The 26,717-nt window shown below is 50.9% G+C and overlaps 1 protein-coding gene across 1 annotated transcript in view; it reads left to right on the top strand.

Moving 5' to 3' along the window:
* Positions 1-26,717, top strand: part of CACNA1E (calcium voltage-gated channel subunit alpha1 E) — a 363,660-nt gene that overhangs the window by 283,637 nt on the left and 53,306 nt on the right. The window contains exons 11-26 of the mRNA XM_060295653.1: positions 499-588; positions 1,535-1,744; positions 2,526-2,638; positions 4,282-4,394; positions 4,757-4,888; positions 5,339-5,411; positions 6,269-6,386; positions 8,432-8,499; positions 9,981-10,078; positions 14,177-14,233; positions 15,403-16,056; positions 16,461-16,774; positions 18,818-18,977; positions 20,140-20,269; positions 20,972-21,031; positions 21,800-21,906. Of these exons, the coding sequence (XP_060151636.1) occupies positions 499-588; positions 1,535-1,744; positions 2,526-2,638; positions 4,282-4,394; positions 4,757-4,888; positions 5,339-5,411; positions 6,269-6,386; positions 8,432-8,499; positions 9,981-10,078; positions 14,177-14,233; positions 15,403-16,056; positions 16,461-16,774; positions 18,818-18,977; positions 20,140-20,269; positions 20,972-21,031; positions 21,800-21,906 (2,497 nt within the window). The remainder of the gene's footprint in view (positions 1-498; positions 589-1,534; positions 1,745-2,525; positions 2,639-4,281; positions 4,395-4,756; positions 4,889-5,338; positions 5,412-6,268; positions 6,387-8,431; positions 8,500-9,980; positions 10,079-14,176; positions 14,234-15,402; positions 16,057-16,460; positions 16,775-18,817; positions 18,978-20,139; positions 20,270-20,971; positions 21,032-21,799; positions 21,907-26,717) is intronic.

Raw genomic sequence — 26,717 nt, 5'->3', positions numbered from 1 at the left:
AAGTCTCTCTGTCATAAAATCCCTCATGCTTTAAAATGAAGGGAATTGAGTCATGGATTTAAATGTTTTTTAAAGTGATGAAAATGAAATCCAAGAGTTGCTTTGTTCCAGGGCGTGTGCTTGATACGGGCAGTGAAAAAGCCATCATACAACCAATGGCACAGAAAGGGATCTTCTTTGACAATTTGTGGGGATCATCTTGGGACCACTTTCATTGGCAGGAAGTGACATTGTTTATGAAGAACCAGAACAAATAGATACGGAGTACCTGTTACCTACTGCATTTAGATAAGCTCTAGCAAGGCTTCGGGAGCCTTGTCCCATGGGATTCAAGAGCCTCGTGTGTCAGAGGTGCTGCTGACTTCACTAACCCTGGCTCGGGTATTTAAAGGCAGGCGCCTGTGTCAGAGGGGCCTCTTGCCCACAGTCCTCAGTTCTGACCAGACTGATCCGGTTGTTCTTGTGTCCTCTCCCTGGCCTCCGCCTTCCCCGGTGTAGTGCTCCGAAGGGCAACCATCAAAAGGAGCCGGACGGAGGCCATGACGCGGGACTCCAGCGACGAGCACTGTGTCGACATCTCCTCTGTGGGTGAGTGGAGGCTGTCAGATCTCCTTTCACTGCTCTGAACCTCCTCTGAAAGGGAACATCCTGTCTTTGGAGAAACACCACCAGGAGGAAGGGAGGCCAAAGAATCCAGAACTTTGGGATGTAATTAGGAAAAGGCGTTGGAATCTAATCTAGTTGACAATGACTTACAGAAAAAGATGGACCAGGGGATACTGTTATGTGAAACATGGGGCTTAGGGCCAAGAATCCAACCCAGATTCTTCGAGTGTGGCAGATGTATCCCATCGGCATATATATCCTATCTCTCCTGGATGTGATAATGAGAACCCACTTTGGGAAATTGTTCAAAGGATCCTGAGGACACCCATTTGAGAACCTGCAATCATTTGCTTAATCATAGTAGCATCTACCTACTTCCATCGCCTGCTTCCATGTGATACTTACACAAATTCCTACTGACAACCCTTTAACATGACTGGTGTTCAACCTCAGGTTCCCTTAGAGATTCTGGCTGATGGCAGATTTTTTCCTCCCCAGATAAAAGGGAAGGGTCTGACTTCATCCTCCAAAGCAGAAGAGGCGTACAGAGCTCATCGCTGCTTTAGGCTTCCAGTGGCAGAAAAATCACAAATGCGGCAGGATGATTCCAGTGCCCGAAGCATATTTAAAAAGAAAAGCCAGAGAGAAGCCCAATCTGTTACAGACATAAACACGATCCTGTTAGGATTCAAGATACCGGCTGGATGCCTGGTGTCCTGCCTGGGGAATCTTTCCGTTTCCTAGGACTGAGGGTGTCCAGAGGAAAAGCAGGGTCCCCTGCTGTGCTGTGGAAACTCTTAGCTCATAACACGTGGCAGTACCCTAGCCCTGGGACCAAAGCTGCCCACCTTGCCCTGCGAATACCTGCTTGCCACGGAGGGTGATGTCCTTTGCAGCCTCATTCTTCCTCCTTACTTCTCCCACTTAGGCACACCCCTCGCCCGAGCCAGCATCAAGAGTACAAAGGTGGACGGGGCCTCCTACTTCCGGCACAAGGAGCGGCTTCTGCGTATCTCTATCCGCCACATGGTTAAATCCCAGGTGTTTTATTGGATTGTGCTGAGCCTTGTGGCTCTCAACACCGCCTGTGTGGCCATCGTCCATCACAACCAGCCCCAGTGGCTCACCCACCTCCTCTGTAAGTGAATGGTGACTACTGGCTTTCACGGCAGCTGCTCAATTGGGGTGTGAATGTCAAGAGAGCAAGGTGTCACGTGGGCCTGGCCGTGGTCCTGCCCACCCAGAGTTCTGCCTCTCCACCACGTTGTGACCGAGGCCAGAGCTGTCCTCAAGGGGTCGGGGTTATCACACGACCATTCCTAGCTGTCATTCGTTATTGAATCAGATCAACAAATCTTTGCTGATGAGTCAACAAGATGGTGTTGCACCTTGGGTAGTCTAAGGCCAGCTTAGTGCCTTACGTAGGCTCAGCAACGTAGGGTGTCTTGGTCACCAAAGTCCTAGGGAAAAAGTTCCTAGGGAAATGGATACCTTCGATAGGCCAGAAAGGAAACGTGTAGGTCAGCTCTGGGTAAGGCTGCCGCTGGGCGCAAGTGAGGCTCCCAGAGGCTGTCACTGCCGGGAGTGTGGAGAGCGAATCCAGCTCTTTCATCAAAGCCATGCTTAAGCCCTTTCTCTCTCTCCTGAGAGCCATCTACCATTTGAAGGGCAATGACAAAGCCACCTGTCAAGAGAGCAAAGCTGACCCTGTGGAGTGTGCCTGGGACTCATTCTGGGTCTGAGCGTTTTCAGACTTCGTTAGGTTTTGCCTGGCACTGAGCTGGCATGGTCACTGCAAGTCCCGCTTGTGTAGGTCCTGCTGCTGTGGAGGGTTCCTCTGTAGGTGGGGCGATTGGACCGGGGAGGGCAGAAGCCCGTGCCATCCATGGAACCAACGCTTCTGCCTTTAATGCTTTCAGACTATGCAGAATTTTTGTTTCTGGGACTCTTCCTCCTGGAGATGTCCCTGAAGATGTACGGCATGGGGCCTCGCCTTTATTTTCACTCTTCGTTCAACTGCTTTGATTTTGGGGTAAGTGCTCTGGAGCCCGCCCATCCTTCTGCCAGGTGTTGCTATGCCATGGTTTGAGATAAGCAGCTTGCTCCGGGGCTCTCGGCGTGAAGCACTGAAATCAGAATTTATAAAAGGGGAATAGATAGGATTAGCAAAAAGGGAGGTCAGGAATGCGTGAATCCTTGCCGTACTAGGGTTTGTTTGGGTCTTTTAAATGCTCTTTTATTTTTAATGTTTTTAATGTTTTACTGAATGGTAACACACATGCCATAGAGTAAACACTTTGGTAAATTTTACAAAGCTACCCATAGCCAGTTTTGAACCACTTATTATCTTGGGGGAAGCCTGGGGGAGAAGGACAAAAGACTTGATTCCAGAAGGTGGTTCAATCAAAAATGAGCAACTTATATATTTATTTTTTGAGTTCACTTTAAAATTGGGAAAATTATCTGGGTATACCCTTAAACATTCACGCACATATGCACATACACACTCGTGTATTAGCGAGTCCCCACATAGACTACTTCACCCAGTGTCCACTTTCCTAAATAATATTGATACATAAATGTGTGCGTTACTAACAGTCTTCAAGGTGCTCTCACATACATATTTGTCCTCCACTGCTTGCAGGGGTCCGATGTCCACGATGTTAGGTGCTGGGAGTTAGGCTGCCCGTTTACACATGAGTAAATAGGAGACCTCGTGGGCAAGTTCACACAGCCAGTTAGCGGCAGAAGTCGGTTTCAAAACTTTGGGTTCCTGAACCATCTCTCTTTCTGCCAAACCTACTTCTTTTTCTGCCAAATCTCCAGTTAGGTGCTAACGATTCTGAGCCCTTGCCAATCTGCATTTTAACTTGGAACATATGCTTCTGGGTACAGGCAATTTTCAGGCATAATAACTAGTGAAAGCCCATTTTCACCTTAGTTCCCTTATGTACATACTTTTCAGCATTGCTGTGAGAATTAATTTTTGTTCTTTCTCCTAGTGCAATGTGTGGAATGTAGTAGGCTTTCAATAAACACATAATTAAAGCGTAAAACAAATTGGATGGTTGATTTGACGTTGCTATTTCTATAGCAGTCAGATTCTACGCCACCAAGTAGTACCATCATGTTGGGGTATGGGGTCCTGAGTGACTGAAAGATACTTCACGTACAGGTGACTGAAACATTCTTGTTAGCACTAAATTCTAGGACAATGAGAGAACGTGGATCTTCTCAGAGGTTTTTGTATTGGAATGCAACGTGTATTAATTTAAACTTGTTTTCTCATTTGAGGACCACTCTTTTGTCTGTTCAAGGTGTTATAAGAACAGTATGGCTGTCAGATGTGTGCAGAAGTGGTGAATGACTACTGCAGTTTTCACAAAGGACAGAACAGCAGTCAGTAAAGCAATCTGTAGTATGAAGGAGGAAATTTAGCAAGGGGAGTGGGGAGCAGTGGGGAGAGAGGTGGTAGAGTCTTGTTTTTCCTTGGCAGCCTTCACAAACAGGTGGTCCTGTTGCAGGTGGGCTGGGTGGGGGAGGGGGGAGTTTGAATTTCACAATGGCCCAGTGAGAGCTGTTGGTTGCGGAATACAAGATTGCTCCTCTCTCCTCTTCCTCATTCACCTCCTCCTCCTTTTCCTCTTCTCACCGTGGCTGGGTTTGGCTCTTTAGGTCACAGTGGGCAGCATCTTTGAAGTGGTCTGGGCGATCTTCAGACCTGGTACATCTTTTGGAATCAGTGTCTTGCGAGCTCTCCGGCTTCTAAGAATATTTAAAATAACCAAGTAAGTGATCAGAATCTAGACTCTTCCCAACCACCTTCGAGAGTGGACGCTTCTCTCTGCCTTATTATATTTATTTCCTTCCATCCCCACATGCCCTTACCACATGATCCCCTTTCTGACTCCACCCCCCACTCCGTTCTCCAGTTTCTTCTTCTTCTCCGAAGATTAAACCAGAAAAATGCCCATGATGCCATATCCTGTGCCACATTCCCAAGGGAGCCACATTATTGCTGTCATCTCTCCTTCCTACAAGTATGCAGATGCGGCTTATCTCATAGACCACCAGGCAGATGCCCAGCTGTGCATGGAGATAATTTGGTATTTGGTGTTCACTGCTGTAATGCTGTCTGGGTTCTTTGTAGGTATTGGGCATCCCTCCGGAATTTGGTGGTCTCCTTGATGAGTTCCATGAAGTCAATCATCAGTTTGCTCTTCCTTCTCTTCCTCTTCATCGTTGTCTTTGCTCTCCTAGGAATGCAGCTGTTTGGAGGCAGGTAAGCACCAATGAACTCTGCATCCAAAGGAGCCTCAAAACCTAGACTTCAACCTGTGAGCGCTGGGGTCACTAATTTGATTGCCATGTTAACTATCTAGTTTGTTCGTGTCTGTGGCTCATGTGTGTGGAACAGATATCTCTGTTTTTAATCCGTTCACACTGTACAGGGTTCTTATTGAGGGGACCCCTCTCTCTGGAGCTGTCCCTGAACGGTACAGCCTGGGGCTTTGTAACTCAGGATCAGCCCAGACCCCGTCCCATTACCAGGGCCCTTCAAGGGCACAGTCCCCCAGTAGTAGTCACTAAAACTGTCTTCATAAGTTACTGGGATGAGGAGAGAGTAGGGCACAGGGGGATGTGGAGAAGGGGGAAAAGTAGTGATGAAAACGGCATAATCTCGGGAAAGGAAAACTTGGTCATTTCATTCTCTCTGAATTTCCTTTTTCAGGTTCAACTTTAATGATGGGACTCCTTCAGCAAACTTTGACACCTTCCCTGCAGCCATCATGACTGTATTCCAGGTATGAGACGTTAAAAAATGTTACTTGGGATCCCTTGGTGCACACACTATAAAATGATGTGTTAGGAGAATTCTCCCTTTCCTCTCCAAGCTCCTCTCAGGCAGCTGGGTACTCTTGCTTATTGAGTAATCATCACCACTATAATTCCTAGCATTTCTATAGCTATGTCCTTACCAATAATAAAAGAGCTCTATTGTGATGACCTCATTGGCTTTCTCCTTACACTTGTGAGTTGGCAAGAGATGTTAGTCAAAGTCATTCAGCAACATCGCATTTCTGGTTTTATGAAATTGGAAGTATCTTCAAACCCACGTGTGCATTTAAAGAAGCATCTTTTCCACGCACCGCCCCCCCCAAAATTTTTTTTTAAATCATGGGGGAAACTCAAAATCAATAATGTCTAAGAGCTGAAGGAGAACACTATTTAGCCAGAATCTGAGGCTGAACCAGAACCCAGGTTTCCAGAACTGGAGCCCATGAGGCCCTTTCCAATAATGCTGCTGTCTCAGGAACTGTATCTTGGCAGCTCCTGGAGACAGTCAGGCAGTGACCAGACCACCTCATCTGTGTGATTCCCACAGGCCGGGCAAAGCTGATGTTTGGGTCAGGGTGGGGAGACTCTATATTTTGAGGAATAGAATCTTCCCTTTTGATGTTCTCCTTCTGTTTTCAATGTCTCTTACATATCAGAAGGAAGTTGAGGATTATTCATGGCCGTGACACTTTTTTCTCTCTCGCAGGATAATCAAGCAAGGGGTAGATGGAAAAGACCCAGGCCCAGAATTTTCCCCCTTCCGTTGACCCCATTTTCTCATCCAACCCAGGTCTCTGATTTGCCTGTTGTTTGCTTTGCGTAGATCCTGACGGGTGAGGACTGGAATGAGGTGATGTACAATGGGATCCGCTCCCAGGGTGGGGTCAGCTCAGGCATGTGGTCAGCTATCTATTTCATTGTGCTCACCTTGTTTGGAAATTGTATCCTTTCTCAAAGGCTTCTCTTGGGCTGCCTGCAGGGACCAGCATGTGAGGAGGAGGAGGTGATGGTAGTGGTGCTGATGGTGGTAATAGTGGGGGGCGGGGTAGCACTGGGGTGACCATTGCTAGGTGTACTAAGAGGCACAAGGATCCCGATCTAAGGATCATCTGCTAGTTGGGTAAAGAAGATAAATATAAGCAAGTATCATCCAAATGATCAGATATCATAATATCCAAGTTATCAGATTAGCATCACAAATAAAAACATATGAGTCTGTTATAGTAAATGGTTGGAGATACAATGAGCTGGGGAAAATAAGAAAAGACAGAGATCACTATGGGCTGAAATAGTGACAAGATTATAATACTAATGAATTAATTATATGGTTTTTTTTTTTACTTTTTTAAAAAAGACTTTTATTTAAGTATAGTTGATTTACAATGTTGTATTAGTTTCAGGTGTACAGCAAAGTTATTCAGTTACACATATATATATATTTTTCAGATTCTTTCCCTTATAGGTTATTACAAAATATCGAGTATAGTTCCCTGTGCTATACAGAAGGTCCTTGTTGGTTATCTATTTTATATATAGTACTGTGTATATGTTAATCCCAGACTCTTAATTTATTCCTCCTTCCCCCTTTCCCCTTTGGTAACCATAAGCTTGGTTTTCTATGTCCGTGGATCTATTTCTGTTTTGTATATAAGTTCATTTGTATCATGTTTTTTAGATTCCACATATAAACGATACCATATGATATTTGTCTTTCTCTGTCTGGCTTACTTCACTTGGTATGATAATCTCTAGGTCTATCCATGTTGCTGCAAATGGCAATATTTCATTCTTCTTTATGGCTGAGTAGTATTCCACTGTATATATATCCCACATCGTCTTTATCCATTCACGTGTCAATGGACATTCAGGTTGCTTCTATGTCTTAACTATTGTAAATAGTGTGCAATGAACATTGGGGTGCATGTATCTTTTCGAATTCTAGTTTTCTCCAGATATATGCCCAGGAGTGGGATTGCAGGATCATGTGGCAGCTCTATATGTTAATATAGAACAGAGCCTTCCACATAGTAAGTTCTCAAAAATATTAGTATCATGATTAATGCTGATACTACTGAGCATAGCTAACATTTATCGTACTTGTGCTGTTCATGAGACCCTGTAGTAAATGCTTTCCAGGCACTATTGCGTCTAATCCTTACCTTATAAGACTTAGAGGAAATAACTCAATCAAAGTCAAACAATTAGTAAGTTGTGAAGGGAGACTAGAAACTAAGTGCATTTAATTCCAAAATCCATGGCTGGTCGTGGGCTCTAGACCAGAAAGATTTAGGTTTTAATCCCAGCAACTCTGTTTACCAGCTGTGTGGCCTTGGGAAAGTCACTTAATCTCTCTAAGTGCCTAGTTTCCACATCTGAAAGGAAGAAGCAGTATCTCTCTCCTTTGATGGTTATGAATAGTAAATGAGATAATTTGCTTGAATGTTACGTTATAAACTGCAAACTTCTACATGATCATTAGAAGTTTTGGGGGGTGGGACTTGCGTTGAATTGGGATTGCTAGAGTGAAAAGGGACAGCCATGTGCTGCAGCTATATTTTTGCATTTTCCATAGCCTCACAGAACAGTGATATTTCTTTAAGTTTTCTGCCCTGAAAACTTCTAGGGGCCAGAGCAGACTATAAACTGAACATGAAAAACCCATAAAAAGAAAGCTAGGCAGTGAGTCACAGAAATGGAAGGCCAGTTTGTCACAAAGTAGCTCACTTTGCCCTCTGGGAGCTTTGATTCAGGTATTTCTTTGTCCTGTACAAAGAGGTGACATGTGGAAGGAGAGAAGACATTTTCTCCATCAAACAGAGTTGCATAACATCTCTCTCCCTCCCCCGACAGCCCCTGCTTAAGTGACTCTTTGGGGTGGTTTCTGCTCCTGCTGGTGTCCCAGGCAGGAAAGGCCTGGGGATGCCCTCTCAGCCTTGCTGGGGCCTTTGGCTTTTCTTACTTGCCCATCCTTAACTCATCACCCCAGACACACTGCTGAATGTGTTCTTGGCCATCGCTGTGGACAATCTGGCCAATGCCCAGGAGCTGACCAAGGTAAGCATTGTTCTCCGGGGATCCGATGGTTCTCTAGTGCCGTTGGGTGCCTGCTGGCCTTTGGGGCTGTGTCCAAAAGTCTGCGTTGCCTGGCTCAAGCCTGCCAGGAAGGCCCCTTCTGGGAGCTTGTGGACAGCTGGAGAGCCACACATCCATGAAAGGAGCCTGCTTCACCCTCGCTGAGTTTGCTGAGCCTTGGAGCAGACTGGATCTCTCATGGGACGTAGAAGATAATCACTTAGTCACTGCAAACTCCCAAAGATATCCTTTGCAGAATTACGCCCTGGAAAAGAAAGAAAACACCAAAGTCCTGGATTTAAGTCCCACCTCTGCTCCTGTGACCTGTGGCTGTGTGACCTCAATCATGTGCCTTCATACTTCTTGGTTTGGGGGTGAGAGGGGCCAGGAGCATCTCTGTTCCTAGACTGTGTCTCCTGGGGTACTCCAGTGGCCATGGTCATCTTGAGGGAAGTTTCAATGAAGCTAGTTGCTACATTGCTCAAAGAACTGTTCCTTTCTTTCCTCTGAGTCATTTCTTCAGGGGTGGAGGCAATACTGATTGCAGTGGGATGGTCTAGGGAGATGAGTGAAAACTTCTCCCCACGTAATACACATTTGGTTTGGGGCAGAGCCCATAGCAACCTGGTGATGTTTCCGTGACTGCTCTTCCCTACGTCCTTGAGGGTCTTCTTCTCTGCAGGCAGGGAAAAATACCAGCTCCAGTATCTGAAAAGCTGGCTGTGAGTCATGCATCTACCACTTACTGGCTCTTTTAGCTTGTGCTTGACCCCTGGTCTCCATTAGCCTTGCTTCCTTTATCTGTAAAAAAGGAATGATATATCTGCCTTGCATACCTCACAGGAGTACTGCAAGGATCAAGTAAAACGATGCGTGTGAAAACCAGAGCAGGCTGTGAAGATGTGTGTATTCCTAGGAGCTCTAGTCATTTTACCTGAACCGGCTTTCCTTGGCGTCATCACATAGAGGGACATTTATGAGCAGGAATGTGGGTGAGGGGATAAGGTCCCTGCCTGGGCCCCAGGGTGGGGTCACTTAGCTGTGCAGGGAAGAGGGCGTGATGGGAAGTGTGGTGTTTACTTCAGGGGGCTGTGCCTGGAAGGTCCCCCTCCATCACTTCCAGACACTGCAGAGCATCTGAGAAGTGTCGGCTCTGGCCTCTGACCTCCACAACCCCGGCCAGCTCCGCTGAGGACTGGCACTGGGGTAGAACTGCACGGCTGTCCTGAGAAGGTGGGGCAGGGTGGAGGCCAGAATTGCTGGCCAGGAGGCTGCTGTCTCAAGGGGGCTGGCTGCTGGCCACCCGAGGTCTGTGAGCCAACCTGACCTCATTCTGCCTTGTTTCACCTCTTGCCCTGCTTGTCTCGCTTCGCCTGGTCTCCAGAACGCCTTCTGGGGAGAGCCATGGGAGCTGCTGTCCTTTACGAGGATCCCAGACAAAGCCCTCTCTGCTTTGTGTCTAGGATGAACAGGAAGAAGAGGAGGCCTTCAACCAGAAACACGCACTGCAGAAGGCCAAGGAGGTCAGCCCGATGTCTGCACCCAACATGCCTTCCATCGAGTGAGTCGCTGTCCCCACTTCACAGACCCCTGGGCTCCTGTGCTGACAGCCAGTTGCTCAATTCCAAAGCTGTGAACTCTCACAGGGCGCCTGCTCCGTGCCAGGAAACGTCCTGTGAATACAGCAGTGAGCAAGACAGGCTCTCTTTTTTTCACAGAGCTTTTATTTCAGTGAGCAAGATAGCTGATAAATACACAGAAATAATTTTAGATAGTGAGAATAGCTATCAAATACATATAACAGGGTACTAAGGCAGAGGAACAGGAATTGGGTGGAGTACCTTCGGGCGATCTGGGAGGGGTTCTCTGAAGAGATGATATTTAAGCAGAGACCTAAATGTGTCGAAGATGGTCGTGTGACGTTACGAAGGTGGAACATCCCCAGCAAGACCCAGTGTGGCTGGTATGAAGGGAGCAAGGGGGAAGAGAAGGAGACATGGCCCGGGAGGTTCTGAAGGCCCAGGTGAAGGACTTTAGCTTTTATTCTAGTTACAACCATAGGAGGGTCTAGAGGGGAAGGGTGGATAGGTTAGGATTTACACTTTTAAAAGGTCCCTGTGCTCTGTGGAGATGGACTGTAGGGGTCCAGACTGGAGCCAGGAAGACAGAGGTTGGCTCTTAGAGTAAAGTAGGTGAGAGCTGGTGGTGGTTTAGACAGACCATGGTAGCAATGGAGAAGATGAGAAGTCATCCCATTCAGTCTGTATTTTGGAGGGAGAACCAATAGGATGAGCTGATGGAATAAATGTGATGGAGGTGGGGATGAAAAAAAAAAAGAGAAGAAACAAACGTTTCTCCCAGGTTTTTAGGTTTGAACCTAAGCAACTGGGTAGATGATGGTGGTATTTACTGCTAGCCTGGAGAACACTGGAAATCCAGGGTTCATTTTGGCCATGTTATTTGAGATGCTAAGACATGCAAGCGAAGGTGTTGAACGGGCTGTTGGCCCGTGAGTCTGGAGTTTAGAAGTCGGGGTTAGAAATAAGGATTTGGGGGAGCATTTGCATTTGGACGGCATTTTAGCTGTCAGCCCGGGCGGGCTGACTCAGGGAGAGGTGGGCTGGAGAAGCGAGGAGCTGAGAACAGAGGCCAGAGCACTCCGGGCCTCGAGGAAAACCCGCGAGGAGACTGATGGGGAGCAGCCCGGAGGTGGGAGAGAGAACGAGGGGGCGTGGTGTCCTGGAGACGTGGAGAAGAACACGCTTCCAGACGGAGGGAGTGGACGGTGGAGCTCAGGACCGTTGAAAGATCACGTAAGATGAGAACAGAAAAGGGAGCGTTGGGTTTGGCAAAATGAACGCTGTTAGCGACCTTCCCGAGAGCCGTTTCAGTGGCCCAGTGGGAACAGAATCCAGTTGGAGCGGATTAGGGAGAGAATGGGAGGTGATAAATTAGAGTGGCGAGTGTAGACTCTTTGAGGATCCAGCCTGGCCCTGTGGCTGCTGGTGGAACCGGCAGGCCATGGGCCCTGCGGGGCGACTGACCACTGTATGGTGCTGGGGGAGGGCCTTGGAGAAGGGCCTTGAGAAGTGACCACAGAACCACGGAATTCCTGTTGTGGCTTCTTGGCCGTCCTGAGAACTTAGTGAGGGGTCCTGGGGTATCACTGGGGAGGGTCTGAGAGCCCTGGCAGCTGGACCTCTATCCTGGCCCCAGACCCTGTCATCTATTACTAGAAGCTGATCAGGGAGGAGCCCTTCTCTGCCCAGAGCTCGTGTGAAAGCCTATGAATGTCCTCGGCCTCGCCTTGTAGGAACATTCCAGAGTTATGTGTGGGGACCTCCCTCCCCTGCATGAGAAAAAAACTCCCCTCCCCCCCCACCCCCGGCAAATTTTTTAAAGATTGATGAAGAAAGGTGAAACAACTCCTTGCTCCCTAGAGCATTCTCTGGGCCTTGAGCAGTTTCTACTCCACTTTCCCTGCACTCATGAGTCTGGGCTAAAAATACATATACACAGGTATCCAAACATGCTGGTGGGTAGGGCTGGCTGTCACTTAGCAGTAGGTGGTTCTATTTACTGAGATGAGGAAGCCTGGAGGAGGAGTGGGTTAGAGATATGCGGGGGAAGGATGCTTGGCCCAGAGTAGAAAATCACTATTTATGGAATGAAAGAATGAATGAGATGCTGGTAGGCACATGACAGTAGGCATTGAGCTGTGTGCGTATCCGGCCACAGTGAGGTGGGAGAGGTGCTGTGACCATCCAAGATGAGCAGAGATCCAGGCTTTGGGTGCAGTGCTTGTGCTGCGAGGTGGGTGCTACAGGTGGAACGTTGTCAGGGTGTGTGTGCGCTGCCTGGGCTTACAGCCCAGACTCCTGACTTCCGGACTACGGTATAACTAAGTGCGAATGTGGTGTCCATAGAGAAACACGGAAAGAACATTGTTACAAATTAAAAGGCCCAAGTGCTAGTCGTAGCTCGGTCCCTCACATGCTGAGGGAACCTCCTGGCATCTCAGAATCCCTGTTTCCCCATCTTCGAAATGAAGAATACCAACCACCCTTCCTGATCCACAGGGTCCTTGCAAGGTGTATGTGAGGTCATATATGCATGAGTTGGAAAGATGCTTCTCTGTGATTTTAGGTATGAAGACATATTAATGGTTGTGATGGGATATGAGTCTGGATCTTTGTATGTGCGACTGGAGAAGTGAAGTTTGAAGTGTGTATCTGATTTGTGTGGAAATTAGAGGTTGGTTCTCTCTTTTGCCTGGCGCGTGTGTGTGTGTATGCGCGTGTGCGTGTGCGCATATGTGGGTATGCACACATGTGAGCATGTAAGAGAGAGAGAATTCTTCCATGTAATTACACTCTTACACATGTGCTCCTGGAGGGCTGGCATTTGAATATCTGAGAATTTGCAAATAGCCAGTGGAAGGTGCTTTTCCTGGTGGGAGTGCATGCTGCCCGTCTAGAGCGTGTGCTTCTCTTTCTCTGTGCTGCCCGTGCTTCCTGGCATGGCCACTCTGCGTGCATTGCAGCTGTCAATGCTGAGGGGTGCGTTCATTTGCGGAGCTCACAGGTGTCTCCACAGTGATACCCACATCCATTCCAGGGGTGCTTATGTGCATTGCGCCTCTTCAGGCTCAGACCAGCTGCCTCTGCTCCCTTTGCCCACCGTGGACCACGCTTCTCTGCAGATGTGGACACGGCGTTTGAACAGTGCTAGTTTGCCTGCGTGTTCTCCACTGGTGGGTGTCAGTGTCATCGGGGAAGGAGCAGCATTTGCCAACCTCCCAGGTCCAGGCAGGGCCCATTGGGCCAGACTGGGTTTGTCAGCCCAGGAACTGGGGCAAGCTCATTCCACAGGTGTCCCAGACGTGCAATCCTCCACCGGAGCACTGACAGCTTCATTTTTCCTGTTTGCCTTTGTGGGTGATGCCTCTACCCTACCATTCTGACCTTCCTTGTGTTTGAAAGGACACAACACGTGTGTATCTGTAGAAGAGATTTTTCCCTGTGCAAGGCCAGGAAGGTTAATACTGTGCTTTACCCAGCTGAATAGACTGAACATTGAAGGCCTCTGGTCAGGGCCACTGCATTGCACACATGCAGGGGGCACTGCTTACATCCTGAAGTATGTGGACAGCAGCCCACGGAGTGGTGGCCCCGCCTTTGGCCGTGGGCTACTTGGTGGCCTCGATGGTGTGCATGGCAGTGCATTTGTTCCCTGCATGTTGTGTGAGATTGGAGTGATGAGCTGGGGAGTCACACCCTTGTGAATATCCTAGAAATGATCAGGGGGAAATACAACTCTTTGTCCAGGTTTACAGGGTTTCCAAAGTAGGTCTCTGAAGGATATTTAGGTGAAAGCGTGAGTGCCAGTGGGGCTTGATGACTGAGTATCCGAAGCTGTTACCTCCTGGAAGCAATAGGCCCTTTGTGTGCCCGCATGTTTGCTTCAGTACTAGATCCGTGTGTTTGCACACAGCAAGGAGCCAAGGTCACTGCCTTGGAGAGCTGAAGGTTGGGAGTGTACAGAGGGCAGCAGACACGTAGGGGATTCTGCACCTCTCCCTGGAGATCGGCTGGTGGCCGTGGGGCTTGCGGGTCCTAGAGGTCAGGATAAACTGAACCTGTCCATTTTTCTTCCCCAGAAGAGACAGAAGGAGAAGACACCACATGTCGATGTGGGAGCCACGCAGCAGCCACCTGTATGTGTGTACCGGTTTGCGTGTTTGTGAGTGGTTACGTGTGGGTGCGGGGACACCGTGTCTTTGTCCTTGCCGTGGGCAGAGTGGCATCGGGCGTGCACGTGTCAGTGTGTGCCATGGTGTGTGCGTGGGCGTTCCGTGCACATGGTTTGTGGATCTGCCCCTCCGCACCTCTCACCATGTGCCTATCTCAGTGTGCGTCTCAGGTATGTGACCCCGTGTGCAGTTTGCTCTTCCGTGTGGCCTGTGAGTGGGCATGTGTCGGTGTGGGTCGTTAGTGCCGGTGGGGTGCCTTTCACGCAGGCACTTGTGGACAGCACGTGTGGGCCCCAGTGAGGATGCGTGTGGGCACATGTGAGCATCCCCTGCACGGGCTCTAGGCGTGCGCCCGCAGGCGTGTGTGAGTGTGGGCATAGGCGTCCACCCCACCCCCCCCGTGGGAGCCCACTCTCTGTGTCACGTTTGTGTGTTCCCGCTGCCACGTGAATGCTCAGCCAGGCCCCTGAGCTGGACTGTTCAGCGGTTGTTTTGAGTATGAGTTGCTGGTGGTCCCTGGACATAGAGTCCTGTGGATTTTATTAGTGGTTGTGGAAGAGACCCCACTGCATCACTGCAAGAGTGATGCCAAGACCTTTTATAACACGGGTCTGCTCGCCACTGCCATCCGCCACCCTTGGATAGTACCTGCCCGTTGCATTTCTCAGCCCTGGCTCTCCCAGGCTGTCCTCAGAAAGGGAAAGGAGAGGGAGAGGAGGAGGAAGAAAGGCCTCGCACCTTGCACTAAGGGCCATTGGTGGGCACAGAGCAGGTACAGGCTGCTGCCCTGAAAGCAGAGGGGAGCTGGGGGAGCGGACATCTGGTAAGCCTTCGTACTACTGTCCTGGGGACCGGGACTCAATCCTGGGCTGACCCCACCCCTCTCAGCTCCTGCGGAGCAGTGATTAGAGCGGGAAGCCCCACGGACCGGGGGACAGTGGTCCCACCACCCCCTCGGCCCCTCGCGTCTTTCTGTGCACCCTGTCTGCAGGTCCTGGGCTCTCCCGTTCGCTCCCTGCACTGTGTGTCCCCCCATCCCACGGCCACCGAGGGCTGGCCTCTGCCCCGTGGCCGCCCTCCCTGGCCCTTAGCCGTCAGCTCTGACCAAGCCCTCGCCCTCTCCCCTTTGCCAGGAGGGAGCGAAGGCGCCGACACCACATGTCGGTGTGGGAGCAGCGCACCAGCCAGCTGAGAAGGCACATGCAGATGCCCAGCCAGGAGGCCCTCAACAAGGAGGAGGCCCCACCCATGAACCCCCTCAACCCCCTCAACCCCCTGAGCTCCCTCCACCCACTCAATGCCCACCCCAGCCTCTACCGGAGACCCAGGCCCATCGAGGGGCCGGCCCTGGGCCTGGGTCTGGAGAAGTGTGAGGAGGAGCGCGTCAGCCGCGGGGGGTCCCTCCAGGGGGACGGAGGGGACCTGTCGAGTGCCCTGGACAACCAGAGGAGCCCCGTGTCCCTGGGCAAACGGGAGCCGCCCTGGCTGGCCAGGCCCTGTCATGGGAACTGTGACCCGACCCAGCAGGAGGCCGGGGGCGGGGAGACCGTGGTGGCCTTCGAGGACCGGGCCAGGCACAGGCAGAGCCAGCGGCGCAGCCGGCACCGCCGCGTCAGGACGGAGGGCAAGGAGTCCTCCTCCGCTTCCAGGAGCAGGTCTGCCAGCCAGGAGCGGAGTCTGGATGAAGCTGTGCCCAGTGAGGGGGAGAGGGACCTCGAGCCCAGGGACAGCCACGGGGGCAAGGAGCCCACAATCCAGGAGGAAGAGCGATCCCAGGACTTAAGGAGGTAAATGAGACGCAGGAGCATGCCCGAGGCATGTAGCGTGCTGGAGTTAGGGGTTCTTCAGCGTGAGCCCTTCCAAGCCTCGGTTTCCCCTGTAGTAAAATGGAGGTGATGCTAATGCGCCTTTTACGAGGCGTGTGTAAATATGACAGCGGTGGCGTCCACCCCCCTGAACACCAGGGCGTCTCCTGTTGGGAGTGGGTAGTGGATGAATGGATAGGAGTAAAGGCAGTGGATACTGTCTGTGGATACTGCCTGGCTGGGTGCGGTGGGAGGCACCGGATGCCACGTGCTCTCCAGCAGGGCTGCTTTGGCTCCCCGCACTTCTGCTTCTCGCCAGGCGTATCAGACGTTTCGGAACAGCTTCTCGATCTGAGCACCACCTGTGTCCCCCTCTCTCTTCACAGGACCAATAGTCTGATGGTGCACAGACGCTCCGGGCTGGCAGGAGCCCTCGACGAGGCCAACACACCCCTCGCCCTGCCCCAACCAGAGCTGCAAGCGGAGAAGGATGCAGCGCTGACGGAACAGGAGCCGGAGGGCAGCAGTGAGCAAGCCCTGCTGGGGGACGTGCAGCTGGACATGGGCCGGGTCATCAGCCAGAGTGAGCCCGACCTCTCCTGCACCACGGCCAACACGGACAGGGCTGCCCCCGAGAGCACCAGCGTCACCGTCGCCATCCCTGACGTGGACCCCTTGGTGGACTCGACCGTGGTGCACAGTGAGAACACAGTTCCTGTCCCCTTCACCCCCATTGCTCATCGTGCCCGGGGCTGGGGGAGTCTTGGCTCTGGAATCATCCCTGGAGAGCTGCGTGGAAAACCCCACCAGAGGGATGAACTCACTCTTCAACATGTAAAAAAAAAACAGCAGCAGTTTTTTCCCCAGTTTGCAAGAAAAATAAGTTAGAATTTTCTCAATCTTAAGTTTTGCCCATAAAATGTCCTTAGGCCTTTGGCCCCTGTGACCATCCTAGAGTCTTCAGAGAGATCACACGTGATTTTTGACCCATTTTTATATTCAGCTATTTGATTTATTGTATGAATATCTGATGGCATTCTCTGGGACCCCCCAGGTGCTCTGCCACTTGACAGTTTGGGGACCGTTGCTGGAACAGAAGATGGCAGGTGGGCTGGGGCCGGCACTGGCTGTGCTCGGTGTGTAGCCTCCTAAACCCTGTGTCTCTCGAGGCCTCAGTTTATCATCTGTGAAGTGAGGGCATCGAACCGGATGACCTCTGAGATCTTTCCCTGTGCTAACATTTTATGAATCTCTTACTCTTATCTACTCTTTTTCTCCTAGGAGCTCTTAGTCACACTTTCTCTTATAGTTCCTAAAGGCAATGGTTGTTCACCTGTGAGACCTTAAACGGAAGCAACCCAAAAGCACTTAACCCACACCCGTCCCTGCCCTGACACCCCACCCATCTCTGCATTAATCCCACCATCCACCTTATTATCATCACTGAATCGTGACCACAGGATTCCACTCTTGCTTTTTTCCCTCTCTTTCTTTCCTCATATTTTTCTCTTTTCACAGAACAGTCCTCTCTCCCTGTTTTTCTCTCTCCCACTTCTGTCTCTGTTTCGTCGCCTTCTCAAAGTGAAGAAAATGTCTCAAAGTGTTCTTCAGAGTGCCAGTACTACCTTAAAAAGTGAAATCTCGCATATCCGGTGCCCCTGGGGTTGACTTGGGCGGGCATGTCTCAGGATCTCAGGCTCACAACCTTTTTTTCTGTCTTATTTAATTTTATGTTCTAATAATGAAGTTTTGGGGGCCCTCCTTTATGAGACACAACATTAAGAAAGTTTGACCCCCCTCTGTTCTCTTTCTGGGGCTAGTCCCTGTCCTTGGTCGTAGGTAAGAGCGTGTCATCAGAGGGTTTTTGGACACTTTGGATGACTTACCTTTTGGAAGGACCTGGAAGGGGTCAGGACCTCAGAGGTTTGCTACTTACACAAGGTTCCAGGGCAGAAGCATTCAGTGAATGGGAATGTGGGAGAGGTTCCTTTGCCCCACTCTGATAGCCTCATCCTCTCTGCCACTCACCCCACTCTGGGACTTGCAGAAGGAAACAGAGAGTAGTGGTCCAGCAGCCCCACTCTGTCTCTGCTTCTTCATCCTCTCAATCCTGGGATAAAGTCATGGACCCATCTTCGCGTGAATATTGCATTCTTGTTTCTACATTAATCATGACGGGAAAAAGCACAGCCAGAAAGGCTGCCACAAACAGAGTAATGTCTTCTCAAAGGCTTCCACTGCAGTGTGATTTCTTTGGAAGGAGATAGAATTTTGAATTGGGAACCCATACCAGCTGTATGACCTTAGGATAGGTCCTTGAATTCCCTGAACTTCAGTTTTCCCATCTGTAGAAGGGGAATAATAATATATGCCGTCCAAGGTGTACTGATGTGAAAAATGCCATAAGTGAATATATACAAAGAGTTCAGATTTTAGATATAAATAAACTTTGTAAACTTTGCAACAGAAACAACCATTCTGTTTTACCCAGGGAAACATGATTATCATTTATATGGCAAAAAACAGGGCTATACCACCTGAAATCAGGGCAGGGGTAAGGCTAGGAAGAGAGCAGGGCTTAACTCAGTATAATCTAGCAAACACCCCGATGTTTTCAGGCACCTTGCCAGGCACATCCCTAGCTGCCTCTCCTGTGCCCTCCATCCCATCCCCAGTGGAAAATGAAGGGCACCGTTCTGCACGTAGCAAGGTTTCTGAAGATTTCAACACGTTCCTCTTGCAGTCAGCAGCAAGACTGATGGAGAAGCCAGTCCCTTGAAAGAGGCAGAGATCAAAGAGGATGAGGAGGAAGTGGAGAAGAAGCAGCAGAAGAAGGAGAAGCGTGAGACGGGCAAAGCCATGGTGCCTCACAGCTCAATGTTCATCTTCAGCACCACCAACCCGTAAGACACCCTCCATTGCCACCTCCCTTTGGTGCTGGAGTAAACAGCCCAGGTTTGAGCCAGGGCGGGGTGATGAGAAGGAGGGATGGGGGTCCAGTCTTCCTCCTGAGCCTTCCTGGTGGAATGTGGCCAGACATCTGAAGACTCCAGGGTGCTCACTAGGTGAGGCCAGTCATGGAATTAATGAACAGCCTTGGAACTCTGTGCCCATAGTCTAAAGAGTAATTTAAGACAGTACAGAATGAGAAATGTCATGAGGGAAGGACCCTTCACCTACTCTTTGGTCAGCAGGTTGGGGGGGTGGGGCGTGGTGAGAAGGAAGGAAATCTACTTGGGATGTGTGACCAAATATTCCAGAGGTGGACAGAGCTGAGAATAGGGAGGCTTGGATAACTGATCATCCGTTGGCTGCCCTACATGTGAATTTTGAAGTGGGTGTGCCCCTCAGAGCAGAGGCAGGGCATGAGATGGGGTTGGCGAGGAAGAATCTGGAAGGTTAGATTTAGGAAAGATGGAATTTTGAAAGAGAAGCTGCCTTCCACCCTGGAAATGAGCAAAATGTACACATAGACCAGCTTCTGAGTCTAGGAAGGTGAGAGGGCTTTCAGTGACCGTGTGGGCAGTATTCAGGCACGGCCCTGGGAAGGAAGGAACCGGGGCTAAGAGATGTCAGGCCAACCGAGGCCAGGATGCTGTCTATAGAATAGTCACTTTAATCAGAATACCTGAGGCTCAGGGAAGCCTGTTGCTGCTTCCATCAGGAATCTTAGGATCAAGGTCTGCTTTTACATTTATTGGTTCTTAGGAGTTCCTTGCTGCGCCCCAGTTTCTGTACAGTTGGGGAGTAGACACTGAGACCTAGTGGAAGGTACCTTGTAGCCACCCGCGCGTGTGTCATCTGGTGCTGGCCGCGGCTCCCCCCAGCTCAGATGTGCCTGCAGATAACGTATCTTGGCTTGCGTACTGCAGCCTCTAACCAATCTGATTACCTTCCCCCCACCAGCACTTTCAATCAAGGGTGGTGCCTGAGAAATTAAATGGCTCTCCCCCTCTGGCCAGGGCCTGGCTGTCTGGAAGAGGCTGGTGTGCATGGGGGTGGGGAGGAAAGATGGGGATGGGAGGGAAGGGGGGCCGGCTCAGCGGGCTCATCCGCCGCCCACAGGATCCGCAGGGCCTGCCACTACATCGTGAACCTGCGCTACTTTGAGATGTGCATCCTCCTGGTGATCGCAGCCAGCAGCATCGCCCTGGCGGCCGAGGACCCCGTCCTGACCAACTCGGAGCGCAACAAAGTAGGTGCGCGGGGGCTGACTGCCAGCCCCCGTAGTACCCTGGTACCGCCCATCGCAGCCCCTCCCATCCCAACATTAGAGATGAGCTAAGGGAAGGTTCCTGGAGAATGAGAGAGGCTTGAGAGATTGCCTGGTCCCAGTCCTCAGGGCAAAGCGTGAACCGCTTCCAGGCCAGTCCCCACCCGCAACCCTAACCCTAACCACACTGCTTACCTTTACGTTCAGCAGTGGGCCTTACACCCAGAGCCAGCCATGGCCTTGAAAGGGGGTCTGCAGTCACCCATGGGTTGGATGTGGGGTCTGACCTAGGGGCATGGGTGATGTGGGTGACATCAGGGCGCTGCAGCTCCTCCCAGGGAGCTGAGGCGCCTCCTAGAGGGCCAGGGTGGATGTCAGGAGGGGTCAAGGGGGTGGGGAGGATTGGAACGGACAAGGATCCCAGGGAGGGAGAGACCTGGGGGGCAGTTCGGACCCAAGACATTAAGTTCTGACCACAGGGGAGGGAAGGGCCAAGGACTGGCCAGCGGGTCATGGGGCCCCAGCAGTATCCACGGCTCCTCTCTTCCCTGCGTCTGATTAGCAGTTACAACTCCGAGCTTCTGTTCCAAGGTAGAAGTGAGCGGGGCTTGGGGTGGGCGTGCAGGAGAGCCTGTGTTGAGGGGTGTGTGTAGCCTGGTGGTCTCTACCTTATGTGTCTCACAGGTGCTGAGGTATTTTGACTATGTTTTCACTGGCGTCTTCACCTTTGAGATGGTTATAAAGGTAAGAGCCTCTAGAGCAAACCTGGGCTCTGGGGCTTGGATGGGCCACCCGTCTGCCTCTCTAGTCTGGTGCCCTTCCCCAGGACTGTCACCTCCTGATCAATGTCAGAATCTCAGCGGCGCCTCTGCTGACCCCTCCTCCAGCCTCAGATCCCAGTGAGGTCTGTCGTGGCAGGACGTGACTGTGGGGATCTGTTTAGACTGGTGCAGACCTGTGGGCATGGCCCGGGGAGAAGGCGGGCCCCCTCTCAGGCAGGCAGGAGAGGTGCTCCAGGCGTGGGGACTGTTCTCACCTCCCCAACACGCTTCCTGGTTTGAGCCTGGGTACCTGCCAAGGCAGGGGGTTAGGTAGAGATGTCTTCCTGGCCTCATTTAGTCCCAACCTTACTCACTGCCCTCCACTCTCTTCCCTGCCACTAGAACACCCCACGTTACCATCTTATTCCCAGTCTCACCCATCTGAGATTTTTCTCGTCTGTGCGTATGTGGCGATGCCTGGGGCTCTGAGCCACTAACGTAAAGAGGGATGTGGCGGCTTTCGAGGAGCCAGGGAGTCTAAGTGAACCCTGGTGGCTATGAGAAGGGCCTTGGGCCTCACAGTTAGGTGGACAGAGCCTGTGGGACCTGTCCTCCTGCTTCTTGGGTCCCCGTGTGGGTTGCTTTCTAGAGGCAGTGGCAGTGGGGACATTGCCATGGGGAGCCCAGAGCTCAGGGCACGTATGACCGGCACCTCCTGGGCTCATTGATGGCTGTTCACATCCTCCTGCAGATGATAGACCAGGGCTTGATCCTGCAGGACGGGTCCTACTTCCGAGACCTTTGGAACATCCTCGACTTTGTGGTAGTGGTTGGTGCATTGGTGGCCTTTGCTCTGGCGTAAGTAACTCTTTTTTCTCGTTCAATTCCCTTCCCTCCTTCCTTTCTGAGACGGCTGATTTGAGGGCTTCTCCAGGGCCAGTTCACTCAGTGGTGCCCATGAACGCTGCCCTGGGAGTCTGCTTCCCAGTTACCCCTCGACAGGGCTCCTGAGGGCCTTACAGCCTCAGCTCCCACGCCCTGAGTCGTGGGACTGGTGAAGGAGGAGCAGAGCGAGTCTCTAGGGAGAAGCCAAAGGCCTTGGCATTCCTCCCTTCGAGATGAGTGGGCCTGGGCAGGCACTCACCTGTGTGCCCCCATGGGCTCGGCGCGGGACCCAGGGGCAGCCGAGGTACCCTTTCATTTCTTGATTCTGTCAAACAAAGGGTCAGCTTGAAAGAAAAATGCAGCGGGTAGAGCAGAGTTGGGGAATCACAGAGTCCTGGGTGTAGGGAGATTCTCTGCTTATAAGCAGAAGTACCCCAGAGCTATCCCAAGGACATAAGAAGCGTGTTAATATGATGAACTCCAGAAGAAAAGACTTTCCCAACTTTCCTTGGTAACACACTTAGGAAAACAGTCTTAAACCATTCAGGTGACTAACCATGTTCATTACGTTAGGGGATTTTTTTTTTCCTGAACACTGATCCAGGGAAGGGCTTTCCTAGCCCTCCAGGGTGTAGCTAGGAAGTAGACATATTGTCAGAGCGTTTTCCCTAAGCTAGTGGGTAGAGGGCCCCAGAAGATGAATGACAGGCTTCTGGGCTCTGTCCGTACCTTGTTCCACTGTCAGAGCAGCTTCACCCTTTGCCGGATGGCACAATAGAATATGCCCTCCAGCCTTCTGAGTACAAGAGAAAGCCAAGTGTTCTAGGCAAGACGAGCTACACTGTGTGATGGGGCACAAGGAAAGCATTTGGGAGCTTCTGTCATGGATGACAGCTACAGAAGGGAAGGAGCAAAACACCTCCGTAGGCTTGACCTTCCCAGACCCAAGTGGTCAAATAGGGATCATCTGTCCCACCTTCTCCCCAGACACTGTCAGCTTCCATCCCTATCCATCTGGCAGAGAAAGAAATGGGGTAAGAGTTAAGAAGGAATGTTCCTCAGGTGGCCAGGAGTGGGAGGAGAGATGAAAGGTCCCCAGCTGTGCTAAGAATTTGAGACCTCCCAGAACCTGGAAGTAGACTGTGTCCATTGCTGCCCCAGCTATGGGGGACCCTCCAAAGGAGAACCAGGCTGAATGTGACTTGTGACCCTGAGCTGGCAGTCAGGACAATTCCAGTGTCCTTTGTCCTTATGTGCACCAGTGTATTTACCCCGTTAGAGTCACGTGGAGTCACCTGTGCCCCTCACAAGGAAACCTCCTGTCAGACGTTTCTGAACTGTTGTTCCCAAGGAGATTTCACAAAAGTATGACATTTTTCCAAGCATCTGGTCCCTGTGTGGACTCTCATAGCAAGATAAAAATAAAGGCAACTCTGGCTCTAATAAGGGGGCTCCCAGCTCCTCTTCCTCCTCCTTCAAGGGGAGAAGCACCAAAGTCTGCCTTCCTCCTAAGGAGGTCCACCTTTTCATGTTCGAGATAAATCTTACCCCTGAGTTTTTAAAGTCAAGTTCCCTTTTCATTTTTCCAACTCATTTGTGTACATTGTTCACCATATTGTTCTTCTCCCTTACTTTGATCTCGGTAAAATACGTTGTCTCTCTTTGAAGAAATAAAGGACAAGGAGAGAGGAGCATATAGGAAAGGAGCCACGTCCTCTTGGGAAAGAACGGAGTTCATTGGGGTCACAGGGCAGAGTGGGAGGAAGGGGGTGGGCTGTGGAGTCAGGAAGGCCCAGCTCCTCCACTTACCAGTTTCATGGCCTAGAGCAACATAGCAAAGTATTAACCCTCTTAACCTCCGTTTCTCATCTCTGACATGGAGACAAAATACTGTGTGTCAAGGGCTTAGCCCAGACCCTTACCGAGTGTGAGCGATCAGTAAACGTGAATTCCCTTCCTTATGCTTCCATTCTCCATCACGTCATGAAGTCCGAATATGGAGTAAAATGTGTGTTGAGACATAACGTACACAAAAAGTTGAACACAGGCTGGTTTCCAAGACTTGGTTGTTGTGCACACACACCTGGCCTGTGTTGGTGCCAGTGGGAAGGAGGTGTGTGTTAAAGGAAGCCTCTGCACGCCTGCCACATGTCCACAGTCCAGCTGTGTCTCCTCAGATCCAGAGCAGTGACGACGGGCTGGAGGGTTGTCATCTGTCTTGTTCTTTCTTTGTGCCCTTTGAAACGTGGCAGTGGTAGCTTTGGTGTTTGTGGCAGGGGAAGCCTTAACAGCCCCGGAGCCGAAGCCTCTCTGTTGGTCCTCAGACCAGGTACAGTGCAGGGTACCCCAGAAACCCCCTGGTTCTGGGGTCCACGTGTATTGTGATGGATTGAGCGTTATGATCCATTGCTTGCTTTTTTGTTTGTTTGTTTTTTGCGGTACGCAGGCCTCTCACTGCTGTGGCCTCTCCCGTTGCGGAGCACAGGCTCCGGACGCGCAGGCTCAGCGGCCATGGCTCACGGGCCCAGCCGCTCCGCGGCATGTGGGATCTTCCCGGACCGGGGCACGAACCCGCGTCCCCTGTGTCGGCAGGCGGACTCTCAACCCCTGCGCCACCAGGGAAGCCCCATTGCTTGCTTTTAGTGATTTCACTTCTTGAACTTTTTATTCATTTCTCTCCAAAATGTAAATGGTACTTGCTCATCCTTCTCCACGCACACTCTCTCTTTTGTTAGCATCCTTCTAAGCTTGCCATGCCCATTTCCTCTCCCCTTTCTCCTGCTTATGGGACAGGCTCACACCCCCCTCCTCTGGCCTTCGTCACGTTTGCTGAGGTCCAGGTAATGCTTTCTCTTGCTCGTATGCTCATGCTTTCTAACTCTGTTCTCCCCTTTCCTCATTAAGGGCACGGAGAATTCAGCTCTCCTATCACTTTGGTAGGGTTAGCCAGGGTTTCCCCTGACAGCAAAGCAAGGGCCTGACCTGAAACGGGTTGACATCGGAATAAGGCCTACGTCCCCCTGCAGGGCTGTGGTCAGGGGCTCAGGCCAAGAGAACCACGTGTGAGTTTTTCTGTAGGCCTGTCAAGGACATCCCTCCCTGTGGATAAAACTTTGATTGTCATATCCCATATTTTTGCCCCTAAGAATGTCCACCATTCACATAACCTTACTCCTGCTCTATCTCTCTCTCTCTCCTTGAAATTGAACCTTGTTTTACTGAGGCTTCTGCAAACGTTATTGCTCAATTTGAGCAGAACTGATGGCGATTGTCATGGTAATACCTTTCCGTGGCTCCTCAGAAATCAGAAGTGACTTGGTATCTCTTCCACCGCTGGCGGCCAGAGCCTTCTGAGGACCCAGCCAAAGTCCCAGGAGCAACACCCCAACCAAGGGGAGAAAATGGCCTCTAGCTGAATTCTCAGAGAAAGCTGAGCCCTTCTGCTGCAGCGGTCTGCCCCTGCCATCATGTATATTTTCTAGGAGCGTGTATGTTGTTTTGTATTGGCTGGAAGGGGATCTCTCTTCTTTATAGCTGCATATGTGAAGTGAAGGGATTCTTTATAATGTAAACTCGACGGATTCCATGTGGGCACTGTATTGACTTTTGAGGAGGAGGGGAAGGGGGTTTATTTTCTGAGTGTGGGCATAGCAAGGGATAAGAAAGTAAATGGAAAGATACCTGTATTGCACCCTTCCTGTTCTGCCGAGTCCACTTTTACATTATAAAGCATTTATAAGAACGCTCAGGTCTCCCTCCACAAGCCCAATACCTGTATAGAGGGGGCAAAGTTTTGACAGAGGTTGGCTACAGCTCTCCCTCATCCCACTGCCCTCACAACACCCTGCTTTCTGGGCCACGTGGGGACACGGAGTGTTTGCCAACTATAAATATCCTGACTGTGCCTTTTCCTCTCTGTGATTTCAAGAAAAGTCTGGTGAGTGACTGGGCCTTTGAAACCTTTCTCTTATATCTTTTTCTATTTGAAAAAGAGGGATTCTGCTGTTTGATAATTATTGTCCACTGAAAGACCAGAAACTGCTTTTCCCACTTTTCTCACACCCTGTTGCCATCACTTCTGCTTCCCGGTCTGCTGGGTGGGAAAGCAGGGACGGTTCCAGCCTTGGCATTTCTGGGTATCTGCACATTGGACACACCCCCTCACTTTGGGGCACCCCCCAGAGTCGGCTGCCTTGTAGGGGGGTCATGTGTCCACTGTGCAGGTTGAGTACATAAACCTTATGGGATCCTGCCCATTGATGGCGATGCTGTCCGGCCCTCAGGCTTCCCGTCTTCCGTGTTTAGTGAAGGGCTTCTGGCAGGCAGGTGGGCGGGGCCAGGCCAGCACCTCAGTAGGGACCGCAGGGGAGGATGGGAAGGGTGTGATCCTGCACTCCAGCCCAGGCCCCTCCCTCCTCTTCATTCCTATTGCTCTACAACATGTTACTTGACCAGCTCAAGTCAAGCACCAGGTGAGCTGTCCTGGGTTGGATTCTAAATAGTAAATTCACAGCTTATGATAGCTTCTCAACACAAACAGTTGAAAAGAAAAATAACTAGCAATTCAGCTCCCACCTCCTCCCCAGCACGGCTGTGTACATCAGTCAGTCATGCAGGCTCTCAGGCAGCTGACGCCAAAGCTTCCCGTTACCGTTTTCCATCATAGCAGGGCACGAGGTAAGGTCAGGGCTCCCTGGCACGCAGGGGATCTGGATCACAGCCGCACTTGGCCTTTCATTATTCAGTCCTTAGCCAGAAAAGAAAAACATGAGTCAATTGCCTCT

This window comes from Globicephala melas, chromosome 1, assembly GCF_963455315.2.
Source record: "Globicephala melas chromosome 1, mGloMel1.2, whole genome shotgun sequence".
NCBI classification, from domain to species: Eukaryota; Metazoa; Chordata; class Mammalia; order Artiodactyla; family Delphinidae; genus Globicephala; species Globicephala melas.
The sequence above is the reverse complement of the archived record's forward strand: the minus strand, read 5'-3'. Positions and strand labels throughout refer to the sequence as shown.